Below are 23,259 nucleotides of genomic sequence, written 5' to 3'. Positions count from 1 at the left end.
TCTACAGCCTCACACGACGCCCAGCTTCTGAATGGAGCTTATGAAATATGAACGTTATGAAGAACATGACCAAGTGCGTTTTGGACCCACCGGTGGTCTCGAGGAGTTTAAGAGGCTACAGGATCATTTTTTAAATGGAGATGTGAGGTTGAGAAAAGCCAATTCCAAGTTTTAAGATTAAACAGACCGAATACGTTTTTCCTAGAATCAAACGTCCAAGCCGAGAACCATTTAGGAACTTTTATTTTTAAAAGTCTGAACAGCATCTAAACACTCTGCTGGTGGTCAGCAGAAGCAGGGCTGAAGCTGGAATGCAGTCCCAACAGGAGGAATACTGATGTCAGATCATACTGCTACTGTTCTCTGGATTTAGATTAGGTTCACTTCTGGACTGCGTAGGCTTTTGCACTGAGCTTCACTTATTGCTTGGTTATTTTCGTAAGGCTTAATATGCACAAACTACAATGAAGCTAATGAGTAACTTGGAGTTGTAAGGATGAGGAATGTAAAGTCTGGACCCTCTGAAGGATCTCGAGAGTTTAAAGGTGTTATCGGTAAGGTGTAACACTTGGAAAACTAGCCAGTCCTAAAGACCCCGATTCCTGATTGAGACAACTGAAAAAAACAACAACATCCATTTACGAGTTCAACAGCTCAATCAATTCAATGTGGCTCTTTGTCTTGCTTCAGTAAAACTTCACAATATAGTCATAATAAATTAGCAACAAGGGGATTCAACAGCACAGCCCTCTCCTTCTTTCTCTCACTACACTTACAAACACCATATAAATAACCCTCTCGCTCAAAATCAAACCAAGAGTAAATAATGTAAAAGTCGGCAAAACTAAATCTCACACAGACAGAAATAAATTGATTAACATTGCGGCACAGCAAAAATGCCTGGAACGACGTTTCTTTGCCTTTTCAAGTCAATTCCATTCTCTTGTTATTTTCCCTTTTGATTCCCATCCCTTATTCATCCTTTCGGTCCACTTGCGCTACTTCTTGCCCTCTTTCAACCGACAGGCCACGGCCGTGATGAGGGCAGCGCCCTTCCCGCTGCCGTCTTCTGATTGGACCAGAGTGACTGTGCACTGGGGCGCCAGATCCCGCAGGGTTTCTTTCAATACGGTGGAGAAACTGGAGAGAGAAAGACAGACAGGTGATGCTTCTGTTACGGGTGGGCCATACAACAAGATTTGGGAACACTTTATTCGCATAGTCCACTTCAGATGCTTTGTAGATACTTAAGTTACATTCAGCTAAACATCTAAATGGACCATAATTATCTTTAATCTTTAACAGTTGGCCGACGCTCTTATCCAGAGAGACTTACAATGGGATCGTTTTACACAGGTAGGCGAAGGTGGAGTTAGGAGTCTTGCCCAAGGGCTCTTATTGGTATAGGTTACAGTGCTGACCCAAGCAGGGGATTGAACCCCAGTCTACAGTGTAGAAGGCAGAGGTGTTACCCACTACACCAACCAACCTCAATATACAGAGCAATACTACTAAAAAAGCTACTGACAATCACCTTGTTTATACTCTTGCCAAAGATGGAGGAGAACACCCTTCAGTTCTCCTGAGCAGGTACCCAAAAACTTAAAACTAGAACCTTCAGTCTGGCCAATGGACAAAGCCCAGCTCCAATCTGGCACTGCAGAAGGTTCTGGTATACTTTGCAATGGAAAAACACCCGAAAGCTGAGCTCAAAAGGAACAAACAAGCTTTACAGAGTATTTCAAACTGCAACACACTCCAGAGGATAAGATCATTAAATGCAAGCTGTGGCTGTTTGTGCCTGTAGAGCAGCGTAATCTTTACTAAAAATGTACAATCAGGACGACACACACAGACACAGAGACTCCGAACCAAACCACCATTGAGTTAACAGCCCGAAATGGGGCTCCCGCAGCGGTTTTCAAAAGGACAGCACTTCCCCGTTCTGAGCAGCACTGGATATTGCTCTGTTTACCGAGCTCCAAAATAAAGCAATACAACCCCTGTGACTCATACAAATGCAGCAACATGAATCCTGACCAAAATGAAAGAAAGCGCGAGCTCACAGCTCCCCTATGTTTAGAGAACTGGGCTGCTCCCCGGAGCTTTTAGGATGCATTTGAAAGATCTTTGACTTGTTTTCCCTCAAGCAACAAGTATAAAATTCTGCCTACGACTTTGAAAGCCCTCCATGGTCCCACATTTCAGCCCAATTACGGCCATAAATCTCCACACACTGATGCATCTGGATCACTAGGGAGGCAAAGGGATCCCTTGAGATACTCACCTGTAAGTATTTATACAAGACAGTACTTAGTAAAATCTAAATAAAACATACTCAGCAGGGCTAGATGGCATAAACCTGCGGATTGTATTAATCACATGCTTAAGAAAATGTACTTTTACTTTATTTACTGTATATACAGTATTTAGCATTCACCATTATATAATGAAACAATAAGTCACGAGAGGCCGTACGTTACTGCGGTTTTATTATGTGAAGGGTGTTCTTAGGCATGACGCGAAGCAGAGGGGCTTATAACAGTGTTTGTGTCGTATAACAGTGAACATATGATAACAGCACTTTTGGTCACTAAATTACTACCACGAGTCTTATTCAGCACCAATCCAGCGGTGCCCTCTTCTCACGCTGGGGCTGAATTTCAAATGGCTTCCTGCTCCCTACATAGTGCACTACACAGGAGTTTAAATACTGGATCCTGCAGCACAACAGAGAATAATACAGCTAAGAAACAGTCATTTGGGACTCAGACACGTCCAAACTCCATAAATGATGCACTGTTTGCCTGTAGAGGCTAGAATTTCTAAACTTTCATAGCCAGAACACTATTTAGGGAGTACGGAGCCATTTGGGATTCAGCCTGGATTTGACGCGACTTCTGACAAACAAGAACATGTGAAGTGTGAAAGACATTCAAGAGACATTTTTAGGCTTTTATAGTGTCATTTTACAGTTAATCATAGTGCAAGTACATTTATTCAAGACTGTGATATTAATGAAGGAGCCGTTTAGGCCGTTGGCTCTTTTAGCCTGTCAGCTAGCAGACCAGCCTGGTTCTAGTTAAGAACATAAGCTGCCAGCCCCTCACGGGTTCTTACTTCATCAGTACAGTCGGTGCCTCATGCGAGCAGCATGAGAGTCAAAGATGTGAGTTGTGAGGTGGTCATAAGTGCGTATATTATTTTACAACAGCTTTGGACCGGAACTATCCGTTTTATAATTAGTAATAAGGACCATGTAAAATATCGTTATTGTGCAAAACAGTTAAAACCAGAGCTGAACGGTGTACAGATCAGCACACAGCAGCTTCGTTGGCTCAAAACAGAGCTGAATGTTGTTTCACATCCAGATTTCTGAAGTCAATTGCGTCTTGTTCACTGCTGCTGCATCTCTGAGTGTCAGTTAAGTAAATATCACCGTTGTTCACGCTGTCAGAACCGGCGACTTTGTGTTTTTTCTGGCTTGGCTGAACCAACGGGCCACGAGACCCCACTGCTGAGTGATATAGCTGACTGACGAAGGCGCAGGTGGGACTAGTGGACGCACAGGCCCAGCTAATGGGCTGCTATGCTAAAGGCTAAATCGAGGCTGAAGGCATATCATTATGCCGAGAGTCAGGCCGTTCCTTCTGCTCTCTCAGTAACATTAATTCAGACTGTGAGCGACCACACAGCGGCAGCTCAGCCGTTCAGGTAAGCGGCTCCAATAGCGCAAAAAAACGCTGTTACAGATTCTACTATGAGCATTTTTACTGCTGCTTGTCACACCACACCACCTTGTGGTTAAGTTCTGTGTACTGGTGCGAACACACGCGTCAGAAACTGCTGTGGTATCTTATGTATCAGTATCCCCATCAGTGATACTGATGCTGCATTTAAGTGCATCAGTATCAGCACAATACTAGTGAGTACAGCTTGTAGGTTCAGGAGAAAAATTAATTAATTAACAAAAAAACTCGTGGTTCTCTGAACCAAACTCAAAAACACCTTACCCGAGTTTGTGTATGATGAAAATTGTAAAATTAAACTGTCATTATACCATAAATAACCTGTGCCTTTAATTATGAATCGACCTGAGGCATCAGGAGAATTCTAAATGCAAGCCAATGAGTAAATGAGTAGAAAGCTTAAATGGTTTCTTACATGCAAAACTCCAAAACTTTGTTCTTCTGAGAAATTAGAATAACATCACAGCACAGGACGTGCATTTCTGCTAGAATAAATCTGGTGTAAAGGGAATAGCCGGTGTGTCTGCAGAAGAGTGAAATGAACCGCTTGAACTCTCAGGACTGTTAATTCATCACTCTCATAACTACAAAGTTAATGAGTAAAATCCCTTAATATGAATGAAAAGGGAATATTCCACTGATTTTTCTAAATTTCTGCATATTTCAGTCACTGAGAAGTAAACAGGCATTCCGAGTGGTTTGATGAGAAATGGTCTATTACACAGTGAGATGTCTTTACAGTGGTGGTGATGGGAACCAGGGGACATGATGCCTACAACACAAATATAGGCATTTAATCAGCCATCCAAAACCATCAGTGACCCTACATGTGTCTTCTGAGCTTTTCTATGAAATGTTACTGATGATAAAACAGATGAAAAAAAATAAATAGGGGTGGTGGTGGTGGTGGGGGTGTTTTAACAATGTACTACATGTACCTCTCTACCATGAATGGATTGTTTTAGTTTAGTCAGCCCGAAATTTTTAAAAATTGTTGGAATTCCTCTTTAATAATAAGCCTCTAGTGTTTAACCCCTGGACACTTACTGTGGGTGGAGTTTATAGAGCGTGCCGTCCACTCCCACCGTGATGGAGAGCTCCTGGAGGCCACGGTTGTTCCGGATTTTGTCGACCACCGCAGCGAGTCCAGCACCGCATAGCTGGGCAGCTCTGCGGGCCACCACAGTGCACACCTCTTTCACCAGGATGCTGTCATCACACGTACTGCTGATCAGACCCAGGTGCTGCAGGATGGACCGCACCTGCCTCAGAGCCAACCGGTCACTGAGAGGGGGGGTTGGGGTGGAGGGAGGGAGAGAGAGGTAGAGAGAGAGGTAGAGAGAGAGAGAGAGAGAGAGAGAGAGAGAGAGAGAGAGAGAGAGAGAGAGAGAGAGAGAGAGAGAGAGGAGAAAAGTAGAGAGACAGTTGGAGGGTCAGAAAAGTAGATGCGGAAAGAAAGACGACAGTGAGAAAAAAAAATTGAGAAATAAAGGGAGACAGAACAAAGGAGAGAGGGGGAAAAGGGTGAGAAATGGAAAATGAGAGAAAATAAAGAAAGAGAAGGAAAAAAGAAGGGGAAAGAGAGAGAGAGATGATTATAAGATTATATATAAAGTTGGGCCAATTACAGTGCATAATGGTACGAAACACCCTTTGTGTATGAAGGGGTGGACCGAGCAGAGCTAATGGCCCGGTATTTAATAAAAGGTAACCATGAGAAACGGCTGACCAGGTTAGAGAAATCATTACAGTGGCTGCGGTAATTATGATTCATATCCAGATAATATCCATATTTAAATGACCCTTTTAAAAATGACTCTTGCCAGGAGCCAAAGCCAAACACTCTATTCAGAGTTTATCATTCTGGTGATGTGACTGCAGCCTCAAGTTCACTTTATCAGAGAGCATGACACACTGCATTACAAATGGGCATCACACACTCACACACACACACACACACACACACACACACACACACACACACACACACACACACACACTTCTCTGTTCTTCTTATCTAATACCATTCCAATCCTCAGCTCCAAATCCTACCGAAACAACATCGGACACATTGTTGACGTCGACTAAAAATCACGAAGGGGGTTATTTCTGCTTGATTGTCACGCTCATATTTAGGATTCAGTTTCTTTTATAGTGAAAGGAAACACCTCCTCCAAAACAACCATACACAGTGGATATTCACAGGTTTGGCACACAGTACTCTTTCATCTCGTCAACAAAACTCTTCAGCCTAAACAGACAGGAATCGGTGTTAGTCACACTTTCTAGGAATCGATGTGGTTGATTTCCAAAAGCTCTGAAGTACAAGTTGTACTTATGTATTTGTGAGGAGATTAGGAAGATAATAATCCTCTATTCATAAGGACGGAGAAAGTAAAGAAAGGAAAGAAACGGAAAATGAGTGGGAGAAAAAAGCTTCCAAAATTGAAGTACAAAAAATGAGCTACAGAGAAAATGTGACTTCTAACAACCACCTGGAAGACCTGGTTGACACCGAATCTGCCCCCTTCAGATAAACAGCACTTAAAGCCTTCATCTCTGAGAAAGAGGAGAAAATTCAAGCTGCCTCAGATCTGAAAACATCCCCAGGTGTTTCTGTCCATCCTGTGAGAAGACGACTTGGCGCTATGAGAAGTATTGCAGTCAAGACTGAGACCAGATATAGATAAGGTGACAACACCCAGTTATACGTTTCTGTTCCTTCTGCTGACCAAGACCCTGTAGACAGACTGACCAGCTGTGTGTCAGATATTTCTCAGTGGCTCAGTGGCAAAAAAATTCTACAATTAAATCAATTAAACAATTAAGAAAAATGAAATATTGTCCGTTGGCACAGAAACTCACAGAAAGCTGCTTTAAAAGAAACTTTGCTTCTTCAGCTTCATACACCAAACCTGAAGGACGAAACCTGGGGTTGATCTAAGACTCTGAGCTCTGTTTTATCTGCATGTAAACAGTCACTAAAGTAGCTTTTTCTCTCTCAGAGCGACGCAGGGAAACTTGTTCATGCATTTGTGACCGCAGAGTTGATCACTGTAATGGTCTTCTTACTGGACTTCCTAAGAAAACAGTGCATCCTTCACAACTCGTACAAAACGCAGCAGATCCTAACATAGACAACACAGAGAGATCAGATCAGTCCTGTATATAAAGATCTGCACTGGCTGTCCGTATCGTTCAGGATACATTTTAAAGTTCTGCTACTAGTTTTTAAAGCTCTAAGTGACCTTAAACCTCCATTTACCTCACAGAGCGTCTGTCTGTTTATGATCTTAGATCTGCTGATGCTGACCTTCTGCGAACACCTTCAGTAGAACACAGACAACGTGGAGAGGCTCGTTCGGCTACTCCGCTTCTACACTGTGGAGCTCAGTTCGATTAGTCAAGCTCAGAGCTCATTTTTTAAGAAGCATCTAAAAACGCATCTCTAACACCAGATTGAATAAAATGCTGAGTTAATCTTTAATTTGATGTGTGTCATTTTCTAAATTAATATTATGATTTCTTGTTTGACTGTTTATCACCGGTCTGTAAAGCACTTCGAGCTGCCACTGGCATGAAAAGTGCTATATAAATAAAAATTATTATTGTTTGTGTTATTCTTTTGGACTAAAATAGCCTAAAACACTTAATTATTATTATTATATTTCAGCTATGGTTAAGCTTTGCTTTGTAACTGGAGGCAGTGGTTATTTTCTGCTCCTTTCTTCTCTAAAACATGTTCACAATCACCTGAAGTCAAACAAACTAAACTACATCCATTTTTATCATTAAATGAAAATATGGTAATACCATTCTGACGTGCCCTCGGGCGACGTTTGAATCTTGGAACCAATGAACCTCAACAGACAAATAATAAATCAGTTAATCATCGTTGTGTTGATACTCAATAATAATTCAGCTGAGCAGCCCAGAGTCCAGACCTCAACACCACTCAGTGCGTTTGATTACTATAGAAATTCATCAAACAACTTCTAAGACTGAACTTTGCAGGTGTGTCTGCAGATTCTTTGAGAAATTGGACGCCTGAAAAGAATGAAACACCTTGAAATCTCACACAGCTGATACTAAACTTCTGAGCAAGTTTCTGTTACAAATAGAAGTTTCCTGCTTTTTCCTGACCCTGAAAAATGCCCAAACTGCACTTAGTGGACGCTTTGTCTGGAAATGAAAGGGTGATTTGTTTGCTGTTTTTATGATGGGTCACAAAAATCTAAGCATTTCCATGTATTTGCCTATTCTGTATTAAGGAGAGTTTCAGCCTGGATTGAATATCGCTCCAAAAATATGATTTTTACATCTTCATCATAAATGCAGAAAGCTTTGCTGGTTTACTGATAGCATTATTACTCTATAACCAGCAACAGTATTAATACTATCCAGATATTAATAACGATACACAACATCATTTACAAGACTTTCCTTTTTGGGCTGTACCACATGAGCTGCTGTTCCAATTTCCTGCATTAAACAGGACTTATTTTATGGATCATCATCATCATCATCATCATGTACATGCACAGGATGTGCACATTTTACGGTAAAAGGATATTCTGAGGGAATTCTGAGTGAAAAAATCTGAAGGAAGCAATATCCTCTCAAGTCCAATTATGCTTGCTGGTTTTCACAATAAGTGACCTTTATCAATATAATGATTATCCAGAACCTGGGTTTAATATCCGGAACACCCGCAGAGTCATGAAGGAAAAATGACATTTCAAGCCGAGTGGTCAGAGGGACATGTGGATGTAAAGAACCCTGCATGTATTCACAGACTGACAAAGAAACAAGCCTGCAGTGTGATGACCACCACCAAATAGGGCCAGTAACTGAGTAAAGACCAGGTTCATCACATAGCAAGCAGAGCAACAGGAAAATACCTACATGTAATAATATTTCCCATATGTTTCAAATTAAATAATAATAGTATAATAATAGTGTTTATAGATCCTTTATGTAGAAACAAACCAACCAGCCACTTTCCTTAAAACCACCTTCTTGTATCTACACTCACTGCCTACAGAGTGCAGCTATACAGTAAGTGGAGCTGAAAAAACTGGACAGTGAGCATAGAAACAGGTGGTTTTTTTGAAGTGGGTAGTTGGTGTATACACCCACACACACCCACACACACCCACACACACCCACACACACCCACACACCCCACACACCCCACACACCCCACACACACCCCACACACACCCCACACACACCCCACACACACCCCACACACACCCCACACACACCCCACACACACCCACACACACCCACCTCTCGATCTGGGAAAGGAACTTGGTCTCGAAGATGCCACGGGTTTTGAGCCTTTCAGAGAGTTTTCCACGGAAAAGCAGGCCTTTAGCTGTGAAGTCCAGCAGCACGTTCCTCACGATCTCCCCCAGGTACATCCCACTGATCATCTTCTCAAACCTAACACAAACACACACCCCGACAATTTTCATTTTATGAGCACATTAACACAAAAGGTTATTTTCACTGCCCTCACGCAGTTTCTGACTATATTATTGGTGGCCTGTGGTCATTCTGTTCATTTTATCTTGTTGCACCGCAAATTACAGCACTGATTTCCACTTTCGGCAGATTACTGCACTGGTATTTGAAAAATACAATACAGTGAAATTAAGTCTATGACCAGCAGTTTTTAATATCAAAGAACATTCATAATTAACCATGCTTGTTTGATATTCTTATTGTGTGACAACCTTGGTTCTGACTAACAGATGCTTAACGATGTACATATTTTTACCTCTGATATTCTGATATTTTACGTTTTTAAAAACACTTTGGGTTTTCAGAGCTCTTATTTTATGAAAAACATCATTAAATGGAATAGTTCGAACACCCTTGGTCAAATTCCATGTTTTGTAAATTTTCGAAGTGAAGATAAGTAACACATCTTCTACAGAGAACATTTAGTTATGGCATTTTTCTGCGATTTTTTGTGTTATTTAAATTTATTTTAGTGTAACATGTTGGAAAAAAATAAGGGCACATTTTGGATTTTATTTTTCGCCCCAATCCGTCAGCAAGTAAGCAGCAACTGTGCTTTACACGTGCAGAGGTGTGTTCTCTGTAGAGGATGTGTACTTACATAAGCTCCACCTCCTCTCCGCCCACTTTCCTCTGATAGGCTGTAATCCAGGTGCCTAACTTTGTTTTTCATTGCAGTAATGAGATCGTCATTAGTCAGGATTCAGCTAACCAGATGAGTGGTCAGTAATGCCACTGGCAGCTAACAGATGCCCAGGTGTTTGAAAGCCGAAAGGGCCTAAACTCGCTGCTTATGTGCGGTGTGCTGGTGCGTTAGCCTCACCTCTGTTTGCCGGGGTTTGTTGAGCATTCATCTACAGCTCTGTCGAACTCTGTGCAGAAGTCGTCCAGCTCCCCGCAGTCTCCGAACGCTCCCCACTCCATGTTCACACACATCAGACCCTCGTCCCCCTCCACCAGCTCCACATTCCGCATCTCCTCCATGTAGCAGGCGTTCGTACCTGTACCTGCAGGGCCCGGACCAGGGTTATCAACACCAGTGAAGCCCTGAACTGACCAGCAATCCAGAACGACATGCACCTATAACATGGTTCTTAGAAGCTCCCCAAGCAATAAAGATTGGTTGGTTAAATTTCTGAGACATCCAAACATTAATATTAACAATTTTCTATTAAAATTGTCATCACCATTCTACTTACTTAATGAAATATTCATTAAATGTTAAGGTCAGGGCTGGCAGCAGGATTTTTTCAGCAGGGGTATATACCTATACCTATAGCTGGGATGGTGGCAATATGTGATTAACAAGGGCCTGGGGAGGGGAGGGGGGGGCTGGTGCTAATAGTCATATAGCTTAAATTAAATTAAGATCAAGATTAGATTTAAGATTAAGTGTCCCTTATTAGTCCCACAACAGGGAAATTTCCCCTCCTCAATCTAACCCATCTGTGCAGTGAAACACTACATACACACTAGTGAACACACACACTAGGGGGCAGTGAGCACACATGCCCGGAGCCGTGGGCAGCCCTACCCACAGCGCCTGAGGAGCAGTTGGGGGTTAGGTGTCTTGCTCAAGGGCCCCTTAGTCACTTAGTGCTGGCTCAGGGGATCGAACCGTCGACCTTCCGGTCACAAGGCTGAGTCCCTAACCTTCAGCCCACGACTGCCCCCGAAATCAGAGTTGATGTGATATTAAGACTGTTTTTACAACTAGTTTGTTTGTTAAAGTCTGAACCAGAGTTTGGGTTTTTGTGACATCTGTCACTCTTTCATTTGAATTGGTTGTTTTCAAACTGCAACGACGAAACTACCAAATTACATATGTAAGTGCTTGTTTATTGGTCAGAAATCTAATCAGTTGAGTTTTATCTGTGATGCAGAGAGCAATAAATATACTTCACAAAAAAGTGTAAATAAACCTGCATAAAAACATCAAAGACAACTGATTGCCTTCGAATGTTAACCTTTGGCAACACTTCCCTTCTGTCTTTGTGTTCTGTTAAGTAATTAGGGAAACCGGCAGTTTAGTAATCTAGCTACGTCCAGCAATATGCAGCTGTATTATCTACACTTTATTTCCTAAAGTTTTCACCCACCCCTCCAAATAATTGAATTCAGGTGTTCCAGTCACTTCCATGGCCACAGGTGTATAAAGCCGAGCCCCTCGGCCTGCAGACTGCTTCTACAGACATTAGTGAAAGAATGGGTCGCTCTCAGGAGCTCAGTGAATTCCAGCGTGGTACCGTGATCGGACGCCACCTGTGCAGCAAGTCCAGTCGTGAAATTTCCTCACTACTAAATATTCCACAGTCAACTGTCAGTGGGATTATAACAAAGTGAAAGCGATTGGGAACGACAGCAGCTCAGCCACGAAGTGGTCGGCCATGTAAAATGACAGAGCGGTCAGCGGATGCTGAGGGGCATAGTGCGCAGAGGTCACCGACTTTCTGCAGAGTCAATCACTACAGACCTCCAAACTTCATGTGGCCTTCAGATCAGCTCAAGAACAGCGTAGAGAGCTTCATGGAATGGGTTTCCATGGCCGAGCAGCTGCATCCAAGCCTTACATCACCAAGCGCAATGCAAAGCGTGGAATGCAGTGGTGTAAAGAGCCGCCACTGGACTCACTGGAGTTCTCTGGAGTGACCAATCACGCTTCTCCATCTGGAAATCTGATGGACAAGTCTGGGTTTGGTGGTTGCCAGGAGACGGGACTTGTCTGACTGCATTGTGTGTAAAGTTTGGTGGAGGGGGGATCATGGTGTGGGGCTGTTTTTCAGGAGTTGGGCTCGGCCCCTTAGTTCCAGTGAAAGGAACTCTTAAAGCTTCAGCACCAAGAGATTCTGGACAATTTCATGCTCCCAACTCTGTGGGAACAGTTTGGGGACGGCCCCTTCCTGCTCCAACATGACTGCACACCAGTGCACAAAGCAGGTCCATAAAGACGTGGATGAGCCAGTTTGGTGTGGAAGAACTTGACTGGCCTGCAGAGTCCTGACCCCAACCCGATAGAACACCTTTGGAATGAATTAGAGCGGAGACTGTGAGCCAGGCCTTCTCGTCCAACATCAGTGTCTGACCTCACAAATGCTCTTCTGGAAGAACGGTCAGAAATTCCCATAAACACTCCTAACCCTTGTGGAAAGCCTTCCCAGAAGAGTTGAAGCTGTTATAGCTGCAAAGGGTGGGCCGACATCATATTAAACCCTATGGATTAAGAATGGGACGTCACTCAATTTCATATGCGTGTGAAGCCAGACAAGCGAATACTTTTGGAAATAGTGTATGAATACAAATACTGTTTCCAACTCACTATCAGCAGATATCAGTATTACCTACAAATGAGCTAAAAAGTAATTGATGATGATGATGATGATGAGACATACCCAGTCGCCTGACGCAAACATGTGTGCGTACATGTAAACGCGCACACACTGACTCATCACATGCACACACGCCTGAGGTTATGAAACAGGGGTGGACACATTCGCTCACAGACAGGATAAACACTCTCCGGACCTTCAAGATCAGAGCCATTCAACAAATGTCTGGACAAGATGAATTGTGTGCGGTGAGCAGACGGTCAGGCACTCACCCACAATGAGCCCCACTTCACAGAGATGATCCTCATAACCGCACGTCATCATCGTCCCGACCGTGTCATTTACCACGGCAACCACGTCCAGATCAAACTCCTGACCGCACAAGGAGAGAGAAAGTGATGTAAATAGAAGGAAAAAACTTTAAAATATTCTTAAAAAAAAATAGAGAATGAAAATAGAAGGAAAATAACAGCAGATCACTGAAGAGACGCCGTCTGTTTATAGTTTTCCCCAGATTTGGGGAAAAACGGGTCGACTTTCAGTAGAAAAACAAACTGAGTTCAGCTTCTTTTATTATAAGGGTTTAAAATGACATCACCGTCTATTAGACTGGAGAGAAGAGCTACAGCCTCACACGACGCCCAGCTTCTGAATGGAGCTTATGGAGAATATGAACGTTATGAAGAACACGACCAAGTGCGTTGGTGGTCTCGAGGAGTAGAGGAGGTTAAAATGATCTGTTTAGATTATCATCAGTAATTCTAATAAATGTCAGTCATTTATAAGTGGTTGGATAGTGTAGTGGGTAACTCCTCTGCCTTCACGGTGAGGGTTCAAACCCCACCTGGGTTAGCGCCCCACACTATACCAATAAGAGTCCTTGGGCAAGACTCCTAACACCACCTTTGCCTTCCTGTGTAAAACGATCAAATTGTAAGTCGCTCTGGATAAGAGCGTCAGCCAAATGCCGTAAATGTAAATAAGGTTACTTAGTTGTTGTTTTTATGCAATAAGGATCTGGACTGATCAACATCCATCAGACTCCTTCTGTCAATGTGTTTAAAAAAACCTGTTAAAAACTCATTTCCTTAATTTAACTAATTTTTATTGTTTCTGTTGTTTTTACTGGAATATTATATTTCTATATTACTACTTTCATGTTAAGAGCATTTTTCATTGTCTTTTTCTTTTTATTCACACGTTGATCCTGTGCTTGTGATTGTATTTATTAATATATTCATTTTCTGCTATTTATCGTTTGTTTTTTAATCATCTTTTCATTCTCGGTTGTTTTTTGCTTTGTGAAGAAAGGAGCTAAACATAAACATGATTATTATTACTACGACTGCTCACGCTTACCTCCGTGCGATGGATGGCGTCTTTCAGGAGCACCGCTACATCCTCGCCTTCACAGCCCGTGGCCTTGAAGCCTTTCGTCCACTTCAGCAAAATACCCTGGAAAATAGAGAGTGAGGGTCCAGGATGGACACAAAAGATGATTACACTCTTTTTCTGAGGGCTCATTCTCTGTGTTGTGTGTATGAAAGAGCACATGTACACTGTGAGATGTGAGAAACGTCAATTTTTAAAATTTATTTATTTATTCATTTATTTTTTACAGTAGAGGTACATGCAGCCTCAATTTCTGTTCACTTCAGTCACATGACCGTCCACACTGGCCAGCTCATATTTAATAAGAATGAAAATAAGTATTAAGAACCATAAGCGTGTGCATGAGCATCTGAGTAGTCACTCAAAGCCGTTGGGCAGTCGTGGGCTGGAGGTCAGGGATCTGGCCCTGTGACCGGAAGGTCGCCGGTTCGATCCCCAGAGCCGACAGCACATGACTGAGGTGTCCTTGAGCAAGACACCTAACCCCCAACTGCTCCCCAGGCGCCGTGGATAGGGCTGCCCACTGCTCCGGGCAAGTGTGCTGACTGCCCCCTAGTGTGTGTGTGCTCACTAGTGTGTATGTGGTGTTTCACTTCACGGATGGGTTAAAGGCGGAGGTGGAATTTCCCCGTTTGTGGGATCAAAAAAGTATCACTTAAAAGGGGGAATTTCATCGTTTAGATGTAAACAAAGAAATGCAGAGTCGTTTGACGTGAAATATTCTTGTGGACTACTTCACAGTGGTGGTGATTTGAACCACGGGTCATGTCTACAACACAAACAGACATTTTATTTACCATCCAAAACCACCAGCGAACCTATACAAGTCTTCTGAGTTTGATATTTAATGTTGATAATAATCAAATGGTGGAAAATCTGAAAAAAAAAAAAAAAACGTTTTAATTTGGGGGCTAATTTGCCTCACAGCACCCGGCATGTCCCTCTATGCCATGAAAGGATTTTAAGGATAGATTTTAGGGCCAAAACCTTTCAAATCTATCGTAAAACAATGTCTCTGTGTATCACCAGTTTCATGTAATAACTTTATGAGAGTTTAGAGGCTTTAAACTCGTCAGACGTCTGGTTCCTATCACCACCACTGTGAACTAGTCTGACAGGAACAGAGCATTTCATGTCAAACCTCTCTAAAGGACTTTCTTTACATCTTAGCCATTTAATTATATGGACATTTTGAAAAATCACCAATTCCCCATTTGAGGTGTGTTTATCTGAATACTGACATCATTATTTTGGTATTTATGTTTCAGAGAGGACGGAGAAAATATGCAGGTTAACAATTTCACGTTTTAAGGTTTAACAGGACTGTAAACTGTGGCATTATGGCTCGTATTTGCAAGCAAGTAGATATTTAATATTAAATACAGGAATTTTAAGAGCGTGACTGAAAGGAAAGAAGGCAGAAACAGCACAGCTGGCTCTGGTGTGGCTCCTTAACTATGCTGACCACTCACAGTGATGATACAGTAAAAAATTGTCAGAAATGAACAGTTTGGGACATCGTCCACCGAGGAGACGCCACCTTGTGATTAAAATAATAGCTTTTTATTAGCTCCAATACTGTACTTAGGGACAGTGAAGGTGGAGCAGTTTGGAGATAAAGCCAGAGAGGCCAGGTTGAGATGGTTTGGACATGTGTTGAGGAGGAATAGTGGAGATATTGGTCAAAGAATGTTGGAGATGGAGCTGCCGGGTAGAAGGAGAAGAGGTAGACCTCAGAGAAGGTTTATGGATGTAGTGAAGGTGGACATGGAGATGGTTGGTGTGAAAGTAGAGGAGGCAGTGGATAGGGCAAGATGGAGGCAGATGGTCCGCTGTGGCGACCCCTAAAGGGTGCAGCCGAAAGAAGAAGGAGGAGGAGACTGTACTTAGCCGTAGCGTTAACTCATCTGAAGAGGCAGCCTCCGTTACTCATCTGACACGGAAGCCTACCAAGCAAAAACAGACTGCCCACACTAGCCCACAACCTGCTGGACGTTTATTTGCTTTGGCTGCTGCTTTTCGGTGAAGTAAGGATTCCTTGTGGAGTAAAATCACTGCTACAAGTGGCCTCAAGTGGTTTATAAATCATAAAATGATGAAAATTCTCAGCACTGCAGTCACACTGACGTGGTGGTGGTGTGTTAGTGTGTGTTGTGCTGGTCTGAGTGGATCAGACACAGCAGTGCTGCTGGAGGTTTAAACACCTCAGTGTCACTGCTGGACTGAGAATAGTCCACCAACCAAAAACATCCAGCCAACAGCGTCCTGTGACCACTGATGAAGGACCAGAGGATGACCAACACAAACTGTGCAGCAGCAGATGAGCTGTCGTCTCTGACTTTACATCTACAAGGAGGACCGACAAGGTAGGAGTGTCTAATAAAGTGGACAGTGAGTGGACACAGTGTTTAAAAACTGATCCACTCGTACCAGCACAACACACTAACACACCTTCATCACGTCAGTGTTATAGCAGTGCTGAGAGCGATCCATTTTTGGCAAAGATTGTAAACCTGTTTAGGAAAAGTGCTTTGAAAAGCCAGATGTCCCATAACTTTGAGCTCAGTGCATTTGTTGGAGGGTTGAGGGCGTTTCTGCCGTTTGTCTGCTTTACATCTCTCTTCAGATCGACTACCACGCATCCCAAACATTACACACCAAACACAACGCTGGATTCCTCATTTGGGCTAGACAATAAAAACAGATGCCCATTCAGAACACATAACAGCAGCATAATAAAACCAATCAAAAGGAGCTGAGCTTTGATGTAACTCAGTTTTCAAGGCTATATGACAGGCTTCAGATGCAAAGGAATGACAGGAGAATCATTTTCTAATAACTTCTGCATTTTTGCCCAACATAACTCAAGTTTTTCTTTTAGGCACTAAGCAAAAACTATTCCCCAGACAGCATGCGCTGAAACAACAATGCATCCTGGATCCTTGGCTCTGCTGATGTGAAATTATATCGAAAAAAAATGTCATTTATATTGCAGGTCCTAGAAAACTACTCACAAAAGATGTCTAAGGTGAACTGCTGCTTATAATGTTTCTGTACAGCGGTCAGCTTCCACGTGGGACAGGCTGACCAATGAGCTCTCTTCAAAATCTTTGCAGATGCCATTTGGACAGTGATAGCACTTTGTTTCCCAGCACATTACATCCGAACTGAAACAATTACTATGAGATCAAACATCAGCTCTACTTTGAAGGCATATATCTCCAATCACTTCTCATTTCCTTTCTTTTACGGAAACCACTGTCATTGATCAAAACTAGGTGTGTTCTATCAGAGTAAAGGGTGGGGAGGAAGAGGGGCTGTTGCTCTGTCTTTAGAAATTCTAGAGTCCGATCTGATAAATTGTATTAATCTGATCCAAATCAATCTAAACTCACCGGCCACTATATTAGGTACTGCTAGTAAAATGTTGGACCCCCTTTTTCCTTCAGAACTGCTTTAATTCTTCATGGCAGACTTTCAACAAGGTGTTGGAAACGTTCCTCAGAGATTTTGGTTGGTTATTTGAGTTCCTGCTGCCTTTCTATCATCTGGAACCAGTCTGCCCGTTCTCCTCTGACCTCTCACATCAACAAGGCATTTTCGTCCACACAACTGACCGCTCACTGGATATTTCCTCTTTTTCGGACCGTTCTCTGTAAACCCTAGAGATGGTTGAGCGTGAAAATCCCAGCAGATCAGCAGTTTCTGAAATACTCAGACCAGCCCGTCTGGCACCAACAACCACGCCACGTTCAAAGCCCCTTAAATCCCCTTTCTTCCCCGTTCTGATGCTCGGTCTGCACTTCAGCAAGTTGTCTTGACCTCCTCTACAGGCCTAAATGCAGTGAGTTGAGGCCGTGTGATTGGCTGATTAGCTATTTGTGATAAGCAACTGAACCTAATAAAGTGGCCAGTGAGTGTATATCTAAAATCAAATCTTGAGCTCAGACTCAAAAACCGTATTAAGATGTGTGTATCGATAAACCTCAATCAATCACATGCAGCTAAGAATCAGCTGGACAGTCAAACAGCTTTTGTCTGCAAAATTGGGAGCACCGCAGGGGCTAATTAGAGGCTAAGAGAGGTGCTAATTTGGACGGCCAATTTACCAGGTTATCAGCACACTATAATCACATTTGGCTGACATGGTTTTGTATAAAAGCCCTTTTCTGCCGAGCAGGAGAGGAAATCTTTTGAATCTTTGTTTCAGAGCCAAACAGACTGAATAGGCTGAAATGATGAGTGCATTTACTTAATAATCTGATAACTGCAGAAAATCTGATTTTATCAGTAATGTAATCAAAGTGTTTATATGCACTTGAGTAATCAGATCGGTAATCGGATTTCTGCTTTGCACCCAGCCGATAAACTCACAGAAGACGACGTGACATAAACACGGCATAAACTAAAACTTATTGGCTTATTTTTAAAAAAAAACTCCACTTTTTCTGACAATATGAACAGGCATGATCTAGAAGGTGAAGAACATTTCAATTCTTTCGTCAAACATGTATTTGGTTTCAGTGTCGCTCCAAAAGTCTTTCATTCTGCTCACTTATTTCCAGTACCGCTGTCTGTTTTCACACGTGTGCAGACTGAGAAATCCGAAAGAAATCAGAGTAAGAAATAAAGCCGCAGAAATCCGATTACATGCACACAGTGATTCGATCATAAACACACCATGATTTATTTCCTCAAGATTTTCATTTAGTAAGTCAGAATAATGACTGAAAAGGAATTATTGCTCATCAAGAAACATGTTTGCATCAACATCATAAGCAATTATGTCGAGAAAACAAGACATGAGCTGGACACAAACATTAGAAATTTGTGTAAACTAAGTAAATATTTTTTAAAAACACCTTTTTCTTGCTGGTGGGAGAAATTTGTAAAAGAAAAAAAAGATTGTAAGTGTAGAAAGTACATATGCACTGACCTCGCCCAGCCGGGTTTGATGGCAGGGGAAAGAGAAAGTGAAGCCCAGCGGCAGCGATGCCCCCTTCATTCCCATGTACTCCAGGAAGTCGCCAATACAGTGGACAATGTGGTCAAACAGCTACAGAAAACAGGCACACACACAAAACCCGACAGCGTACAGTTACTTAAGGCCACGTTTATGTACATACCACCTACACACTGAATGCACCCAAACAATCAATAGTTTTACATAACAGTCCGGAAAAAACTTTCTACAACAGCTCTCAGAGATTTCTGAAAAGACTTTGGAGAAAGAAACTTTGTTTTTGTATGTATCTGTTTTTATGTGCCGTGGACCTATTTTTATTGGGGCCTTTCGGCCAGGTCATGTTTGTAAATGAGAACTGGTTCTCAAACATTTTACCTGGTAAAATAAAGGTTTAAAAAAATAAAAAATAAAAATCTCTCCTTCATAGTAGGTCCTTGAAAATGTTCCCGAAAAGTTAAAAACAAAGTGAGATTTGAAAAAGTACACAGAACACACTGAGCTGCACACTGAGCTTCCATTAAAGCTGAGTTACGGGGGCATTTGAAGGTCTCCGAGTGGGTTTTGTAGTTGAACCTCCATTAAAGCTGAGTTATGGGGGCATTTGAAGGTCTCCGAGTGTGTTTTGTAGTTGAACTTCCATTAAAGCTGAGTTAAGGGGACATTTGAAGGTCTCCGAGTGTGTTTTGTAGTTGAACCTCCATTAAAGCTGAGTTATGGGGGCATCTGAAGGTCTGCGAGTGTGTTTTGTAGTTGAACTTCCATTAAAGCTGAGTTAAGGGGACATTTGAAGGTCTCCGAGTGTGTTTTGTAGTTGAACCTCCATTAAAGCTGAGTTAAGGGGACATTTGAAGGTCTCCGAGTGTGTTTTGTAGTTGAACTTCCATTAAAGCTGAGTTATGGGGGCATTTGAAGGTCTGCGAGTGTGTTTTGTAGTTGAACCTCCATTAAAGCTGAGTTATGGGGGCATTTGAAGGTCTCCGAGTGTGTTTTGCAGTTGAACCTCCATTAAAGCTGAGTTATGGGGGCATTTGAAGGTCTCAGAGTGTGTTTTGCAGTTGAACCTCCATTAAAGCTGAGTTATGGGGGCATTTGAAGGTCTCAGAGTGTGTTTTGCAGTTGAACCTCCATTAAAGCTGAGTTATGGGGGCATTTGAAGGTCTCAGAGTGTGTTTTGCAGTTGAACCTCCATTAAAGCTGAGTTATGGGGGCATTTGAAGGTCTCCGAGTGTGTTTTGTAGTTGAACTTCCATTAAAGCTGAGTTATGGGGGCATTTGAAGGTCTCCGAGTGTGTTTTGCAGTTGAATCTCCATTAAAGCTGAGTTATGGGGGCATTTGAAGGTCTCAGAGTGTGTTTTGCAGTTGAATCTCCATTAAAGCTGAGTTATGGGGGCATTTGAAGGTCTGCGAGTGTGTTTTGTAGTTGAACTTCCATTAAAGCTGAGTTATGGGGGCATTTGAAGGTCTGCGAGTGTGTTTTGTAGTTGAACCTCCATTAAAGCTGAGTTATGGGGGCATCTGAAGGTCTGCCAGTGTGTTTTGCAGTTGAACTTCCATTAAAGCTGAGTTATGGGGGCATTTGAAGGTCTCTGAGTGTGTTTTGCAGTTGAACTTCCATTAAAGCTGAGTTATGGGGGCATTTGAAGGTCTCTGAGTGTGTTTTGCAGTTGAACTTCCATTAAAGCTGAGTTATGGGGGCATTTGAAGGTCTTCAAGTGTGTTTTGTAGTTGAACCTACCGATGTTTATTGCAGAAACTCATTGTGATAATGATAAAAATACGATTTATCGTGCAGCCCTAGACTGAAATAAGAAAAACTCACATCTTCAGTCTCATCACCCTCAGATCTGTTATAATTAAGCCCCACTTGATTAGCTAATCCCTAACAGCACAGAGTGCTAATCCATGAGCATCTTTTGCCATTCACAAGCACAATTAAAGGGGCAAGAGGGGCCTCATCTGAGGCCAGTGCTTTTATCTAGAGAGGGTCAACAAATAAAGAACTAGCCAAGAAGCAAGTGTTTTTCCACATGGCAGAACACGCATCAATCAGCACTTCACACCCAGAGTTTCCACTATGAGTGTAATTTCATCACGAGTGGGCCCCCTCTGGCCCAGAGCTGGTGGTTAAGCTGCTCTCACGTTGCGTTTTGGAGTGAACTGTTGCTGGTTAATTGCGAAAGCTGAAGTTGCGACATAATTTACATGGGAGAGCAGCGCTAATGGACTTTCAAGAGGTCTTCAAGAGGTGAAAAAAGCACATTAAGGACAACTACTGCAGACGCCGTAACATACAAACTAACGTAAAATATAAAATAACGAGAATTCGATTCCAATTAAGCCATCCATACATTCCTCACAATCACCCTCATGCTGCTGTGCGGTTATACATTTTTGCCTTTTTCTGACAAGCCTGATTAAATTAATCGAGCGATTATAATGCTCTTCGGGAGCTCAGTGATGTGGACTAGTGACGGCAATGAGCAGCACATGGGGTACCTAGGAAAGGAATTGAGAGCTGCTGCCATGCATCATTGCCAGAGCTTGATGGGAACCTCACGTTTTTTGGTATTGAAAGTTTGCTTCTTAAGTTTTGAACTGGCGCTATGAAGCTAATGTCGTTAAACAAGCAATAGAAGCTTCCCACCAATTAACATCACACAAACGGCATGCTATGACATGCTTAGTGGTGAGCCGTGACTTGCTAGGTCTTCAGGTCGGTCAAAACAGGAGAAAACGAAACCTCTACGATAACGCCAATATCTGCTAGAGATCTACTAGAGCTCAGCTAACGATGGTGCACATCAAGACCTCCATTACAAGCAACCACAGAAGCAAGACTCTTAGACATTACTTAACAAATCAACACAATTTAAGGCACATTATTTCTGCCAAGCTGAAAATCTTCCTCAATTCTAGTAGCGCCAGGTCAGGCTGACCCAGAGTGAGGCCGAGTGTGAAAGTGACCTTACCTCTTCCCCAGTGCCCTGCATCATCTCCTGTGGGATGGCGTAGATTTTGTTGTGCATCTCCACACTGCGCCGCTTCCCGCTGCGCACTCGGACCAGCAGCACCCGGAAGTTCGTTCCGCCCAGGTCCAGTGCCAGGAAGTCTCCTCGCTCTGCAGGACAGGCAGATTACAGAGAGCGGCTTTAAAGATCATGCTTCATCATGATTTAAATATCAGGCTTTTTGTTAATAAGAGTTTGATGCACCATATGAACAACATTAAAGCTTCCAAATGTACTGCGCCTTCCCTTATAAGGTTGATGGACCAGTAGCAACAGATGGGCTACATTGTATAACTGTAAACCTTCAAAGTGGAGGGCGTTTCTGTTATTCTGTCCACCTTTTGTAAGGATATCTGTGGCCCTTACAGCTGTAAACAAGCATCAAATGAAACTAGGTCCTCTACACAGCTACAGCACTCAAACCAAAAAGCACAAGGATGAATTTTGAAAGACTTTGATGTAGGATGTACACACTGTGTACCATTCACTCCCCAGTCCACACAGTTCACACATGGGCTGCAAAGAACAGCCCATTTTTGTGATCCATCCACCTATTCAGCCTGCAGCAGTTTAACCCCACCCACGGACACGGTTATAAAGAGTGTTTCAGCCTGCTTGCTTTTGGAACAAGGCTCAACACAGGGAAGTCCAACAGAAAAGAGCTCATTTACATTTATTAGTCTTAAAGGCACAATAAAAAAAACAGCCTGTTTAAGTGTAAGGTATAAAGACAGGTTACAACATGGTAATGTGATCATGTAACAATACATTATGACTGCTTGTTCATATACAAAACCACAAAGACCTTTTAAGTGAACCTCAAGGGGAAAAAAAACAACTAAATACAAAAAGAAAAACAACAAAAAAAAGTAGTATATGGGGCCTTTAACAAAGTCTCACTACACTAGAATTCATTCTTTCCATCTGAATTTAAATGCCCAAGTCGTAAGGCAAATTATTCAGTAATTGCATGAAATAAGAGTAAATGTGTTATTTATTTATTTATTTATTTATTTGGAAAAATCTCCTCTCAAATGAACAGAACGTGTGTTTTATGATCTCCACATATCACTATACGCTTACAATTCACTGCCAAAAGCCAAAAATCTCCGACGCTCTTTGTGTTGTTCTCTAAAAGTGATGTTTCCAGAGCAGATCACTGAAGAGACGCCGTCTGTTTATAGTTTAGAGCCCAGATTTGGGGAAAAACGGGTCGACTTTCAGTAGAAAAACAAACTGAGTTCAGCTTCTTTTATTATAAGGGTTTAAAACGACATCACCGTCTATT

At 42.4% G+C, this 23,259-nt stretch overlaps 1 protein-coding gene across 1 annotated transcript in view; it reads right to left on the bottom strand.

The window, feature by feature from the left end:
* Positions 1–225: 225 nt before the first annotated feature.
* The window catches only part of hk2 (hexokinase 2), a 75,191-nt gene continuing 52,157 nt past the window's right edge, over positions 226–23,259 (bottom strand). The window contains exons 11-18 of the mRNA XM_017682889.2: positions 21,933–22,081; positions 18,933–19,052; positions 13,964–14,059; positions 12,877–12,976; positions 10,102–10,285; positions 9,042–9,197; positions 4,797–5,033; positions 226–1,140 (exon numbers count right to left, since the gene is read on the bottom strand). Coding sequence (XP_017538378.2) covers positions 999–1,140; positions 4,797–5,033; positions 9,042–9,197; positions 10,102–10,285; positions 12,877–12,976; positions 13,964–14,059; positions 18,933–19,052; positions 21,933–22,081 — 1,184 coding nt within the window. The 3' untranslated portion in view covers positions 226–998. The remainder of the gene's footprint in view (positions 1,141–4,796; positions 5,034–9,041; positions 9,198–10,101; positions 10,286–12,876; positions 12,977–13,963; positions 14,060–18,932; positions 19,053–21,932; positions 22,082–23,259) is intronic.

The sequence above is a fragment of the Pygocentrus nattereri genome, chromosome 20 (genome assembly GCF_015220715.1).
Source record: "Pygocentrus nattereri isolate fPygNat1 chromosome 20, fPygNat1.pri, whole genome shotgun sequence".
In the NCBI taxonomy this organism is placed as follows: Eukaryota; Metazoa; Chordata; class Actinopteri; order Characiformes; family Serrasalmidae; genus Pygocentrus; species Pygocentrus nattereri.
The sequence above is the reverse complement of the archived record's forward strand: the minus strand, read 5'-3'. Positions and strand labels throughout refer to the sequence as shown.